At 35.2% G+C, this 15,163-nt stretch overlaps 2 protein-coding genes across 3 annotated transcripts in view; one reads left to right on the top strand and one right to left on the bottom strand.

The window, feature by feature from the left end:
• The first annotated feature begins 2,195 nt into the window (after positions 1–2,195).
• On the top strand, positions 2,196–3,463 carry LOC108975511 (lysyl oxidase homolog 2A). The gene is made up of 3 exons (XM_018944026.1): positions 2,196–2,277; positions 2,345–3,106; positions 3,170–3,463. Exons 1-3 carry the CDS (start codon positions 2,196–2,198, stop codon positions 3,406–3,408), a joined length of 1,083 nt encoding a protein of 360 aa, XP_018799571.1. The 3' UTR covers positions 3,409–3,463.
• A 6,760-nt stretch (positions 3,464–10,223) lies between these two features.
• Positions 10,224–15,163, bottom strand: part of LOC108975531 (G protein-coupled receptor kinase 2) — a 185,200-nt gene continuing 180,260 nt past the window's right edge. For both annotated transcript variants that reach the window (XM_018944072.1, XM_018944073.1), the window contains exons 6-12: positions 14,729–14,834; positions 14,254–14,443; positions 12,721–12,969; positions 12,492–12,649; positions 12,043–12,246; positions 10,929–11,192; positions 10,224–10,852 (exon numbers count right to left, since the gene is read on the bottom strand). In XM_018944072.1, the coding sequence (XP_018799617.1) occupies positions 10,760–10,852; positions 10,929–11,192; positions 12,043–12,246; positions 12,492–12,649; positions 12,721–12,969; positions 14,254–14,443; positions 14,729–14,834 (1,264 nt within the window). In that variant the 3' untranslated portion in view covers positions 10,224–10,759. The remainder of the gene's footprint in view (positions 10,853–10,928; positions 11,193–12,042; positions 12,247–12,491; positions 12,650–12,720; positions 12,970–14,253; positions 14,444–14,728; positions 14,835–15,163) is intronic.

Below are 15,163 nucleotides of genomic sequence, written 5' to 3'. Positions count from 1 at the left end.
ACCCACGTCTTGTCACCAGTAATGATGCCTTTAATGAATGTAACGAGTTTTCCAATAGGGAGAAGTATTTCATGATATTTAAGTTTTTTTTTTTTTCATTGTATTCAGTAATGTTTACAATAATCGACAACCTATGCGTACATTTTTCTGACATAATTTTCAAGTGCCAATAAGACAAAGAACCGGTCGAAGTAATGAAAATATGTCGTTCAGGCAAGAGTAACTGAAGACCGCTATTTGATGATGCCAAGACGTTCTCATGAATTTTAAACAACTTAAAAAAGATAACGATTTTTTTAAGTAGATCATCTTTATCGATGACACTCACTACCGCACCACGGTAAGTAAACAAAACTGTCGCTCTGCTGCGAACAAAATCCACAAATTAATCATGAATAACCATTACATTCACATAAATTTACAGTTTGGTGTGGTTTTGGTCTAGTGGAATCATTGGTCCGTATTTCTTTCGAAATGAAGCTGGTGACACTATTAATGGCAATTGAGAAAGAGGATGGGGGGTACATGACACGTTTGGAGATTCGATTATTTAAAGAAATTGTAACATTGAATGACCTTCAAAAAGTAATGATTTAACACAATTAGACTACTTCTTGTAGAGTTATTTGAAGTCATTGGTCTTGAACAATAAACCAGACTCTCTTCAAGCTTTAGATGTCAATATTGAATGACTAGATTTAGTGGAAAAAAATTGGGTTCATCGAATTTGTTCCTTCAAAAGAAGTAGTAGAGGACATTTGACTGATGTTCTATTCAGAACTTTGTTGTTTCGATTGTTCTTTACATTAAACAAAAAAAAAAAAAAAAGCAACAGAATTTCCTTAAGAGTTATTGTGTTGCCTTTTTTAAAGAAATCGCATCGCTTTTATTGAGAAACCCTCTAGAATGAGCAGCGTTGTCAAGCATCGCTTTTGCGACCTTTGAGTTTTTGTAATAAGTCGAGATTTAAAGTTTCTCTATTATATCTTTGATGTCAACACAATGATTTTCCAGCACTGTTTCTTTCGATTTTCCGATGTTATTTATCGATTTAGGTGCGAAGTTTAAAAGTGTCAAGGACCGGATCAAATTCGAAAATATGATATAAGGTATAAGCAGCTATGTAAAATTTTAATAATTTTATACAGAAAATTTCTGTTATCGGTAAGTATTAATAAATACAGTTAGTTACAAGTTTTTGGGGTTGTAATAGTGTCGAGGAAAGCAAGACTGCGTTATCCGGAAATATCAAGTCTTCTTTAGAGGCATCTATCTCGACTCGTTTCCACTTTTATGGCAAATATTTGATAGAAGTCTAAGTGTGTTCTCAATCAAAGATCCTCATCGTAACCAAAATTTACTATCTATATTCACTAAAGTACTCAGAGTATAGTTTAGATGGTATTGATCGTACACTCTTAATAAATGATCCGAGATCGTTATCCGAAACCTTAGTAAGGACAAAAAATCACTTTCTATAAGTCATTAAGTCGTAATTGTAACTTTTTTTTTGGAAAATCGCGTTGCGGAGACAGGTGAAACCTCAAAACGCCAGATATTTTCTATTTAATTAGATCATTTCTTTTCTCACATATGTACATACATATATCCTGGCCTACAATTCGAGTTTTTAGTAGATTTGATTTCTTTGAATATACACAGAAATTCATACTGATCTTGGCGGCCCGGTAAAGAATAAATACTATATACAATTATGTATATTTTTTGATGTGAAACGAGGATTAAATATTCCATCTTGAACCTAATAGGACCACCAAATGTTCCAGCGACCTCTCACAAAACTATGGTGCAGTTCTGTACTACGTCGAACCGGTGCCTTGATTACAATGTTTCACGGCTGGATCTTAATTTCAATAAATGGTTTTGATGTTCTCAATTTCGGCTTACAAAATGCTTCGCTAAACACGTGTGGACATGCTGAATTAATTATTATATATTACCCAGTCTTTTGCTGAAATTATTATTGCTTTCATCTTTATCCATTGTATAGTAAATATAAAATTCCGTCTTTATTTTAATGTTCCACAACAACAATATTACTAAGAAAGGCCCTTGCAAAATTCGTATTATCTGAATTTCATTGCAGCGCACAAAACACCTTTAAGACTCGAGTCATTGAACTTCCGAAGCAGTTTGTTTTCACCAGTTGTTAAGTACAGATTACGGTGTAAGCAATGAATAATCTTAACTCGTGTTCTCAGTTTATAACGGCAATCGTTCTTGTATTACTACTACGCAATAATGCGAATCCACAAGGTAAACTAAAAAGTTTCTAAAACTACTGCTAGATTTAGTAACTCTATAACTTTTAAACTCCACACAGCCCTCTCAAGTAAGTACCATAACATGAAGGTCAGAATAACCTCTAACAATCCGATAAGAAATCCACGCGAGGGACGTGTTGAGGTGAGTTTTGACGGCGTCAAATGGGGTACACTTTGCAGCTCAACTTGGAGCTTTCGTGAGGGCAATGTGGTATGTCGACAACTCGGTCTCGGCTACGCAGCCATGGTTAATCAAACAACCACCTTCGGTGACAGCAAAAAGTATCCTTGGGCTATAATCGGCACACTATGTCGTGGTAATGAGCAAAGTCTGTCGCACTGTTTGCGTGAGGCCACCTACCCACGTAACTGTACGGCCGGCAATCGTAATGTAGCAGTTGTACGTTGCGTGCCGCAGAGCGCCGATTTGACTTTGGGTCTGCGTGATATTGAGACCTCAGCTCGGCTCGATTTGGCGCCGATGACACGGCTTCAGTGTGCTATGGAGGAGAATTGCGTCTCGGCCGAGGCTTATGTCATACGACTCACAAAACCGAATGCCATACGAAATCTGTTGCGTTTCACAACCAAAGCTGAAAATGTGGGTGACGCGGATTTCAGCCCCTATGCGAACTATAAAGACTGGGAGTGGCATCAGTGCCATGCACACTATCATAGCATGAACGTTTTTGCGACTTTTGACGTGTACGATTTGCGTTACAAGAAAGTGGCAGAGGGACACAAAGCCTCATTCTGTCTGATGGACACGAACTGTGTGCCGGGTGTTAGACCCAAATACACCTGCGGCAATGAGACGCAAGGTATTTATGAATTGAATTTTGAGATTGTTCGTTGAATTTTTATAAACTTTTTCGACATTGTAGGCATTTCTATTGGCTGCGCTGATTTGTATACCGCTGACTTGGATTGCCAATGGGTCGATGTGACCGGCTTACCGGTAAATCAATATTACATTCTTCGTGTCGCCATCAATCCTGAGTATAAAATTGGCGAACGCACGTTTGAAAATAATGGCGCTGAGTGTATCATACATTACACCGGAAAGCCGGCGACGACACGAATCACGAATTGCCGTCGTACGCCATTGTGGTTTAAAGTCTAACACTTTTCTTAAATCCCTAAAATGCGCTATATGATTTTTAATAAAATTTTAAGACATGTCCGTTTCTAAGGAACATAGAAAAAACCGAACTATTCTGAGTTAGTCAAATAATTATATTTGCAATACTTCAATTTTAATTATTTTTAAAAGAAACAATACAAAAATGCAGAATTTTTCCTTCGAACGATTTTGTTTTTGGAAAGAGCTTTTGCTTTAGTTGCTTAAGACTGTCATATTGTTTCGAATCGAATTCAAATGTGAACTTAAGGAATCATTTTCTTGACCATTTATCACCATGTAAATGTCCGGCAAAATCAAAGAGCTTGTCATCCAACGAATCAATATAGATTACTGCATTCATTTTGCCTGTCACAAACCATGAAGGCGTGTGCGACATACCCAAAACGTGAAATTACTTGCTCACTGAAATGAAAGCAGAACAAAATTAAATTGAAATACGTCAGTCCGAGTTGCTGAGAAGGGCACCAAATCGACTCTTTACAGACTTCGTGTACACTCTCAGCTACGGCTGCTATAGTTTCTTCACTGCGTTGTGGACGTGGTCTATTCGGTCGAATAATAATGGGTGATGGGTTTGCGAATAGTATGCTCAGTAGCGTAAGTCTTCGAATGCCAAACAATACTGAACAAAAATAACATGACAGCTTAATGCGACTGACGCGTGATCTGTCAAAAATACCTATTGAAAAAAGTCCACCTATTTGGATCATACGTTATTTGTCTGTACCTATTGCATAAACGGTCCCTCCCTAGCATAAACTCTACCTGATCAAATCATTCAGAGAATTCCATTGGGGTTTAGTCGGGGCAACGAGCAGACCAGCCGAGAAATTTGGTCCGGTCCACTAACCCGTTTTTCATCGCTTAATGCGACTGACGCGTGATCTGTCAAAAATACCTATTGAAAAAAGTACATCTACTTGGATCATACGTTATTTGTCTGTACCTATTGCATAAACGGTCCCTCCCTAGCATAAACTCTACTTGATCAAATCATTCAGAGAATTCCATTGGGGTTTAGTCAGGGCAACGAGCAGACCAGCCGAGAAATTTGGTCCGGTCCACTAACCCGTTTTTCATCGCTAAATAACAAATTCGACCATTCTGTGCGCCACTGAATATGGTTTTTGACAAAGCTCAGTCTCTTTTCCCCAGCTGACAACAATGTTTCTCGGTGGTATTTTGAATTTGTTGATTCAATGCAGTATGGCGCAAATGGCGTATAATACTAACATAGCATTCCTTGTTGACGATTCGGCCGGTCAGAAGGAATTTGTAGCGCACCACACTTCGATAATCAAAGAAAACTGTCAACATAACTTGCAACGTCTCACCATTGCCACAATATACGGTCGCCGCTGTTGTTTGAAAAAAAAAAATTTGTGATTTTGGAACCAATCTCTCAAAATGGCTTTCACTGATCCTTCGGATATTCCAACGATGCCAGTAAGATCACTGACTGTTAATCGTCGATTCTTAAACAACAATTACTTTAGTTGGGGTTGATGGCAGTTCTGTTTGTGGTTCGTAGTCAATGCGTTCTCGACCCCCTTTGAATAATTTGTTCGTGGCAAACAATTATCACCTGTTCTTTTCCAATATTCTGAATGTTTCGGCAGCAGAAATTTGATTCACACACAAAGTTTATTGGAACCTCTTTGTTGAATAATTTCACTCATCGTAAAAATCGCTAAATCTTCTTCATGTATTTCAGAAGGAGAAGCGTACATATACTAAACACTAATAATTATTTTTATCTGACATTTGGCTCAGTTGTCACCGGCAGTCAAAGTCTTACTATTTTTCGCATGATGTGGTAGTTATTTGTTTACGACGCGATTCTTATCAAGAATTTGATTTTGATCGATCGTTTCATATGGCAGTTATGTTATAATACTCCGATCTGAAGAATTTCTCGTAAGATAAAAATGTTCTCCATACAAAAATATGATTTTTATTGTTCAAATTGTATGCAGCTATATGCTATAGCGACCAACAAATGAGCAACTGCTTGGGGAGAAAAAGCGGAGCGAAAAATTTCAAATCGATATCTCAAAAACAGAAAACTAGTTAGTGTAAATAGCGACAGGCTGACAGATGGACATGGCTAAATCGATACAGTTCGTCATGCAGATCATTTATGTATATTTTTAAAGGGTCTCCGAGGTTTCCTTTTGAGAACAAACTTCTTTAATTGTAATAATTCGAGTAAAAATATCGTCTTGTACCAACAAAGGACTTTTCCCAATCAATATCTATTGTCGACTGATCGTTATCAATTCCAGGCAAGATGTTTCAATCTCAGTCTATCGAAAGCCGGTGAGACGAGGAGAAAATCGCGGCAAGTTTCTACCCCGTATACTACAAAAAAACTTTGACGTTGTTGTCTATAGTCTCAGAGGTATTGTTTTTAATTAAAAAATTCGTATATTTTAAAGATTTGAAGTAAAAAAAACATCTCTCTTGCCTCGGGGACTTAGAGGATGACCTCTGCAAGCAAAGATTTCATTGCAAATAGAACACGTCGAGTGGTTTTGACCAAATTAAGAAGAAAACTTAAAAGTCCTTTGTTAAATATATATATTAATATTTTTTATTTTTCATAATTTATTTCATACTAAATTCTTCGCACATTATACAATCTTGCTCCTAAGCTTGCTATAATAAATTATACATACTTTTTGTTTTTATTACTTTTATTATTTTTATTACGTTACGTTTCTAAATAATTCAGCTTTTGTTTGGTTTTCTTAAATTACAAATAGCACATATGTATGCATGTATGTATTTCTTGTATTTGTATCATTATTTTTATATTGATTCAATATAAGTATGTACTAAGTAATTAATATGTATGAATGTGTATTACACAAAATATTTTTAAATGAAGTTATTTCCTTGATTTTTACGGACTATAAATTATATGTATATCTATGCTTTTATTTTTATTTTGGTACTCGTATGTATGTATGTGTATATTTACGGCATGAACAGTTTTTTCCTGCTTACTTTTTAACTTTTGCAAGATGAGATTTATAGACATTTATTTTATTAGTTCTTAAAAAGTTGATGTTTTGAAGCATCTTTCCTGCTTATTGATACAGTGTAGCTGATAAGTACGCAGCTCTGCAAACGCGATTTTTGTTTTACGAATCTTTAGTTGAATTTTATTTTTAGCAGAGTTATTCTGCTTTCATAAATGCTCCTTTGTTGATACATTTTTATTTGTTGTTTTTACACAGATGTCCATTGTAAACTCTTTAGTACGAAAATTTACTAAAAAATATAAAAATAAAAAGGAAATAAAATATCATTAAAGTATTGTGAGAGATGTGTATGATCTTTGAGTGAATTATTGTATATAGTACTTATAGGAAGGATAAAGCAAAGCAGATTGAGAATGGTTATTACGATTCGCATCGCCAATTCGCTGCTCGGAAAGTTTAAGCTTTTGTCTCTACAAACTTACGCTAGAAAGCAACAATGGCATCCAGTTCAATTCAAAATATGTGACCTGGTATACGGAAAGGGGGCTTAGGTGTCAAAAAATCCAAAAAATCCATTTTCACTTTTTAGTTGATTCGGATGGAAGATGAGATTTAACAGAGATTTAACAGCTGTTTCCCAGAAAACTAGTTTTCACACGTTAGCTGCCTTTTCGTAGACCAGGTCACATATAGTGTAACTCTTGTTCTTCTTCTTCTTTGTAATATCAAGAGAAAATATCTGAAATCCCGCAAAATTGAGCGAAGTCGATTTAGCCACAGATACTCTGTCCGTTTGTATATATGCGAATTAGTGCTTCAGTTTTTGAGATAACGATCTGAAATTTTGTACACGTTCTTTTCTCGCTAAAAAGCCGCTTATTGAATTTATAGCTGGTATACAAACTGAAAGTTTTTTTTTAGTCATTCAATCCGGTTATTTTCTCATAGAACCTACCGTATATGGTTTGGTCAATAAAAATAACAAGTTCTAGAGCGTTCAATATCATTGCATTTAAGTCATACTTTTTTTTATTGAAGCAGTAGTGAGCCTTACATATTTCGTAACTCTCTTCTGTTTTTCGTCATTTCAATTCTTTTTTCATTTCCTCCATTTTCATTTGAGCTTGAAGAATTGATTTGTTTTGTTTTGAAAGTTTAATAAAACTCAAGACATTCTCGTTAACCTTTTGGGTATGGAGTGTATCAATGCTAAGATTCGTAACCTTTATTTTTTGAAAAACGAATTGAAGTCACAAAAGCGATGCTTGCAACGTACTTAGATGAGGACCCTATATTAATAAAATGCATCTTTACTAGTGACGAACGTGGGTTTACAATATGACTTCGAAACCGTCCAACAATCGAACGAATAGCGCGGCAAGAAAGAACTGAAACCAAAAAACCAAAGAAATCGGTTAAAAGTCAATATCGTATTCTTTCATGGTTCACCATATATTGTTTCACAAAGTCCAACGACCAATAGGGAATACCGTCTACGTAAATCGATTTGTAGTAAACGACCGGATTTTTGGGTAAAAAACTCATGGAGTTTTAACCACCACAAGACATCGTCTCATTCTAGTAGGATTGTTACAGACGTTTTGGCTAAAAACGAAATGAGAGTCATCTCTCTACCCCCATATTCGGGGTTTTGTTTCATGTACACATCTAATAAACCCCGCAACCTACAACGATGTTTTCGAACTAAGTTGCCCCTTTTTTGTTTTCGAGCATTTCAATTAAAATTTACAATATTTTTTCAACAGAAAAAGCTGACATTGTGAAATAACAGCAAGTTAAATGTAGCCGTGTCTGTATAGGTCCGTTGTAGGTGAAAATGTTCCGAGTTTTCAGCTGATACTTTGGCGAAACAAGGTTTTGATGAAGAATATCAAGTTTACGATATGAATTTTCGTGTTTTTCCGATTTCAAATTCAGTATGTAAGAATAGAAAGTCGTAAAATTATACATTTTTACACTTGTTTAAAAAAATGTTTGTTGGATTACATACAAAAATGAGTTTACATAATTACAATTTTCAATGCTATGTTTTCGAATCGTTATAACTTATAACTTTATGAAACTATATGAAACCCGTAAATAATCCACGTCAACTACGGCAGAATTCTGCAGCTACAACAACAACAACAAAATATTCAATGTAACTCTTAATGTCTAAGGAGGGCAATATCGCTATGATAAGTGCCGAAAGTGATTGAAGTCAAATGAGGCATTGAATGGCGTTCAAAAATCACAAAGATCGCGTGATCTCATAACCCAAAGATTTAAAACTAAATTGAAATTATCATTTAAAAAAACTTGAATAAAAAGTCAACAATAAAAAATATATATAATTGCACTTCCAACTTTAATAATAATTTTGAAAATTTCCTATACATTTTTTAATAATATTGAATTTTAAATGTAGGCACATATTTGCAAGTATCCACTACTCAATTACAATTTAGAAAGCTTGAAAATCAATTTCTTTAAATAAATTTAATAAAAAATCGTTTATATAGTGACATTATTAAAAAAAAAGTTTTTTGGAACAGCCTTTTGCAAAACAAAATTTACTAAATTGTAAGAGATTAAAATTTGTTAAAATTTGTGTGCAGTTATGGGTTATAAATAAAATATTGAGACATCGGTTTATAGTCTGTACAACATTGTGCCATATTTTGTATTTCGTTAATATTTAAAGTTTATTTTTTATATTTTTTTTACAAAATAATGTTTACATATTAATTTACTGTAAGAATAGCTGGAACACACATTGATTTATATATAAAAAATGATATTTTATTATTTTGTAATTATTATATTATATATTATCAGTACAATTAATGCGATTTTGTGTGTATTTATGTATTATTGTGTTTGTATTTATATTTTACTAGTTAATTTGAGAGTTTGTATATATGTACATATGTATATAAAATATAACTGATGTATTTAAAATGCAATTTATGTATATGAATATAATTATTATTCAAATTTCACATATACAACTTCCAATATTTTAAATTTGCCTTTGCGAGTTTACGAAAAAAAAAAAAACTAAATGACAGCATACATACAAAATAACTAAAACTATACAAATTCGCAAACTAACGAGTTCAACACAAATACAACTGTGTTTTTGTGTTTGTAATTTCTGCACGTGCCTATAAATTTTTGGTATTTTACTTTTATTTTTTCGCTTTTACTTTTGTTTTACTAACATTTGTAGTTGTTGCTTAAACGCTAAATGCATATGTTATTAGTTGTGTTTAGTAAATACATATATATTGTGTATGTATGTATGTGTGTGTGTAAATGCAGTATATATTACATGTGATATTTAAGTATGCAACGGCTGCTGTATACATACATATATGTATGTACGTATGTATTTAGTCAAAGTTGTAAAAAAGAAAACATTTACAAAAAAACATTAGTATTGTAGTTTGCTAGTTACATTGTGAACTGAGTTTCTAAACAATTCATAATTACATTAATTTGTGTATTTTTAATATTTTTTAGATTATTTTTCTGCGCCTTACATATGTATGTATGTGCGCGTATATGTATGTATATTTTGTTTTCTCTTGTTGGCATAGTCTTTTGGGTGTATTTTTTGTTGTTGTTGTTTGATAGTTTCACATTCAGTATTAAAGTAATATGTACGAGTAGTCATTACAAATGTACCGCTACGCTTCCTAGCTCCTAACGGTAAATACATACATATGTATTATATTTTATTAAATGTTATAACTACAGTTATTTGTAAACTTTTTCGCATATGCTTGTCGTTTTTTTTTTTTGTTTTTTTGTTTTTGTTGCTACTTTTGCACAATACAAAAGGATTACAAACCGAATACATTTATATAACTACAAGTAGATAGTTGCATAATGCATTTGCAAAAAATTTGTTAAATCTCTAATGCTTATGTAATGCAAAAAATGTGTTTTTGTGTGTTAGTTGTTGTTGTATTGTGCATAGTTTGTTTGTATGTGTCGGCTGTTTACAAAAATCTCGCTTCATTAAGCCAGCAATCGATAGCAATGTTTTTGTGCCGTTTGTTGCGCACGTTACTGCGTTTGTATGTATGTGTGTGTGTGCGTATGTGTATGATTACTTACATATATATGTATGTGTGTATGTGCTACATTAATTAATTTATATGTAGTATTTTAGTTTAACATCGAAAACACCAGCATCTATGTGTGTATGTGTGTGCGTGTGTTTGTTGCTCGCTTTGCACCAATTCATTGATGTTTGTTTTTGTTTTTGCGTTTTTTCTTGTAATTTAATGCGCTTGCGTACAATAATCATTATTGTTACTTATTTACTTATGCTATCAGCTTTCGACGGTCGTCGAGGAAACGCTGTGACTAGTGGTTAGTAAGTGTTCGGGAATGGGTATCGGCTGTGTGCGCAGCGGTTGCTTCTTCTGCAATCAGAAAAAAACATAAAAATTAATTAAATGCAAATTTCCGTTAATTTTTCAATAATATTTATCAAAGCACCTTTCTTCTGAACGGAAAGCAGCCAGCTTTTTCCGGCTCCGGCACAGCGTTGATCAGCAAATCGGGCGTTGGACTGTCGTCGACGCCGAATACATTCAGTTCGCGGAAGCATTCGGTTTCCATCATTTCATTTTGCCATGAAATCGACACGGAGCCGGTATTGAATTTGCTATAGAAATTCGTATCGGAGTCGTCGATATTAACACCCTTCACCGTCGAGAATTGTTCAATGTCGAGCACGTCCTTGGCGTACACGGCGTGTGGCTGTGGAATAAAATGTTTTTGAAGAAATGACTTAACTCGAAAATTATGTTGTTATGTAATAAACTAAATACGAAGGGAGATAAATTAAATTTAGCTCAGAAGTAAAGTTCTACAGAAACCATATTCGTAAATTCCGTTACGCTGTTTATAAAGCATTCAGCGAAGACAAATTCGTGGAAAAGTGCCGTTCTTTATTATTATAGATCGTATGCAGTGTACACTCAACTATAATAATCACTGTTGTTGCTGTCCACTCGATGGTAAAGATTAAATAAGTTGTCATCGAGGTCATCCAACGGTAGGACCAGGAAACGAGCTGTTTCGAAAGGGGTCGGACCATAGAGAGAGAGGTGTCAGATGTGTAAGGCTAGCAGGGCATGCAAAGAGGTGGTTGGAGTCTTGCGGGGACTCGGACCTTCTGTAGATCAGTAAGTTTTAGATTAAGTTTGTCATCACCGTAGCAACGCCTTGCAGCAAAGTTGCTCTGTATCCTACTGATTCCTGCTGGCATTGAGTCTAACGCGTACATCCAAACTCTACCTCGGTTAAGTGAACAGATGCACTGCATGAAGCTTAGACCTTAAGACACACTTGGAGTTCACACTAGTTACGTGGTCTCATGCTGCCAAAGCAGTAATGAGACTTTAGCCTCTACGGCTGTGCATCCGAGTGGCAAAAAAAAAAAAAACCAGTGGAGAACAACTGGTAAATATAAACTTTTTGCCGTATAATATTTTAACTAATTATGGTTTTAGTCTCCCAAAAAAAAAAAAAAAAAAACAGAGAATTATACCGAAATCGGTTAAAATTTTCCAAATCAGTATGGCGAAAATAAATGCGTCCTACTTACATCTGGTACAAAGGGCGGCTTCACCATGCCTGCCTCCAGCCGTTTCCAGTTAATGCAGTTGAAGAATGGATGCAATTTCACTTCACGTGCACCGTAGCGACCATTTCGACAGCCAAGTCGTACTTTTATGGATTTAGCGAGCAGCTGCTGACATAATGATTTGGCCTCATCACTAAATTTGCTGGAATACTTTTCATTGTCCTCCTAAAACAAAATTAAAAAAAAAAATCAATATTAGCGAGATTAGGCAAACTTTGTAGAATATTGAATATATATATATAAATTACAACAAATTCACTTATTATTTAATATTTGCCCAAACAGTCCAACATTAAATATTATACTCTAACTTCAGTCACACCTTAATTTTTTTGATTTTTAGCCTAAACTGATTTCGTTATGTAATTTGTAAAACATTTACTATTCTCCTAAATGATTTTCCGACTCACCTTCACACGCCGATCGACCTCTTCGCGTTTCACCTTCTCTTTGCGCATGCGGAATGGCGCCTGGCCTTCGATCATCTCGTATAACAAACAACCGAAACTGAACCAATCCGGTGAGAATGAGTATTTTTCATTGTCGATCACTTCCGGAGCCATGTAACCTGCAGCACAATTAGGAATAACGGCACAAGTATAAATTAATGTTAAGAGACCAAAAACTTTGTGTACTTACCAACTGTGCCGACACGCCCGCGCACCAAATCACCCTCTGGTATTTCGACGGCTAAACCTAAATCTGATATTCGCACATGCCCGTGATCGTCCAGCAATATATTCTCCGGTTTACAATCTCGATATACAATACCCTGTTGGTGTAGATGTTCCAGTCCACAGACGACTTCGGCGGCGTAGAAACGCGCACGCACCATTTCGAAGCCCGGATCGCCACCCATATTATAGATATGGAATTTCAAGTCACCGCCTGGGGATGTGGTAAAGGAAAATAAAAAAATAAAATAAACGCAATGACACACACTTTCCATAAACAACAATAAAATCGTAATCGTTTCTATTTTAACAGACATTTATGAATAGTAAAGAGATATCTGCCGATTAGCGTTAGTTTTTAAAATATTTCTAGTTAGACCTATCCCGCACTTTAAGATTTTCATTCTGTTTGCGATGTCGTCAGATACTAAATCGGTACATGTCAGCAGTGCTTTGCGACTTTCGAAAGTTGGTAAAGGCTTACGGTGATTCAGCTTTATAGAAAACATAAGCCTACGATTAGTACAAAGCTTTCAAAAACGGTCGAGAGATCATTAAAGACATGCCTCGTGCTTCAAAAATGTCAGGCAAATGTTGGAGAGATGGCAAAGGGCACGAAATCTCTCACGAGTCCGTTCGAATGATTTTGGTGGGTCTTTTTTGTATGAAACGCGTTCTTGCTCGCCTTTTCCCAATAAAACTGAATTTTTAGGGGTACCGTAAACAGGTCTCTTTCAACATGCTAGATCGTGCAAATTTCGATCCCACATTCATGCACAGTATTATAACTGCCGATGAGACATGAGTTTATGAGTCTGACATGTAAACAAGTCAACAATAATCGGAATGGAGAAAAAAAAAAAAAAAAANAAAAAAAAAAAAAAAAAACACGCCAAAACCGCTCAAAAATCATGCTTATTGTTTTTTCGATATTCGTAGTTTGGTGCATCATGAATTTGTTTCGGAGGAATAGGCGGTCAAAAAAAAAGTTCTGACTGGGCGTATTCACGCTTTTGCGTGAGAACATCGTCGAAAACGGCCCGAATTGTAGAAGAATAATTCAAGGATTTTACACGGCGATAATACACCATCGCATCGTGCCGCAGTTGTAACCGAATTTAAATTCAAAACTCAATTAGTACCATCTATCAACCAGCGTATTAAACGAATTTAGCTCGTGTGATTTTTTCTTGTTTCCTCAACTTAAAATTACTGCTCCGTGGAGCCCGTTTTCAGTCCATCGAAGAGATAAAACAAAATTCGATGAAAGAGCTGATGGCCGTCCGAAAAAGTGCTTATGAAAAGTGTTTCGAGCACTGTACAAATCGTTGGCATAAGTGAGGGTAACTTTGAAGGCGACAAAATAAATATATTAAATAAAGCCTCTTGAATCAAATCGCACTAATCTTTTCCACAATATTCGACTACAGCTAGACCACAGTATAGGTACATTAAAATAACAGTTATTTACCAAAACTAAATTGTTTTTATAACTCACCATTCATGATCGTTAGCACAAGGCAGAGCGCATCCTTCGTCTCGTACGCGTACGCCAAATTAACAACGAATCGGGAATTGATTTTCTGCAAAATCTGTTTCTCTATGAGCACCATCGATTCACCCTTGCGCTTTTTTATGCGTTTCTTCTCGAGCTTTTTACAGGCGTACATTTTTCCCGTTGCACGTACCTATAAACACACCAAAAACGAAGAGAAACGATAAAAAAAAAAATGTAGAAACCATAAATGGTACATGAATGCGATGAGAAAGTGGAGTGTAACTACACACATACATACATATGAATAGAAAAAAATATTTCTATGGCATTCGTATTTTTATTGTAAAACATGAGCGCCATAAAAATGGGATTTGCATTCTATTTGCATAGTTTACACTTTCGCCTCGCTTACAACTCGAAGACTCGCATAGCATGTGTGTGTATGTTTTGAATCCGTTTTGTTCTGGGCACTTACCTGACATGCACAGACCTCGCCGAAGCCACCTTTGCCCAATACGCGATACATGCGAAACGTTTTGTAGGTGATGGGTTGTGCCTCGAGCCATTTCCATTGCAAATAACTGTGTTGAGAGAGGTGGAAATGGATTATTTTAAAATGCAATTATGTCATACATGTTAGCAGCAGTACATTTTCGTTAGATAGGCAAGTATATACATGCATATACATACATACACCAAACAATTTGGCACCATTTAGCAGAATGTCCATAAATGTAATGTACAAATTTCCAGAATTTATTTTGAACATCCTTTAATGACCATAATGGGCTGACTGATAGACAAACCGAGCTTACGAAATGTGTGGCCTATTTACGAGTTCTGTGAACAACATGAGTACAATAGCTTGTTTTCAATTTCAAAAAAGTTTTGTTTCACAAAAACAAGAAGT

This window comes from Bactrocera latifrons, unplaced genomic scaffold, assembly GCF_001853355.1.
Source record: "Bactrocera latifrons isolate USDA-ARS-PBARC rearing strain unplaced genomic scaffold, ASM185335v1 scaffold_66, whole genome shotgun sequence".
NCBI classification, from domain to species: domain Eukaryota; kingdom Metazoa; phylum Arthropoda; class Insecta; order Diptera; family Tephritidae; genus Bactrocera; species Bactrocera latifrons.
This window is presented reverse-complemented; position numbering and strand designations above follow the sequence as displayed.

Bases quoted from the DNA above. Each gene is read 5' to 3' on its own strand.
- LOC108975511 (XM_018944026.1), top strand. From the start codon at position 2,196: ATGAATAATCTTAACTCGTGTTCTCAGTTTATAACGGCAATCGTTCTT. The intron at 2,278-2,344 runs GTAAACTAAAAA...AACTCCACACAG, and splicing joins CAATAATGCGAATCCACAAG to CCCTCTCAAGTAAGTACCAT. The intron at 3,107-3,169 runs GTATTTATGAAT...TCGACATTGTAG, and splicing joins CTGCGGCAATGAGACGCAAG to GCATTTCTATTGGCTGCGCT.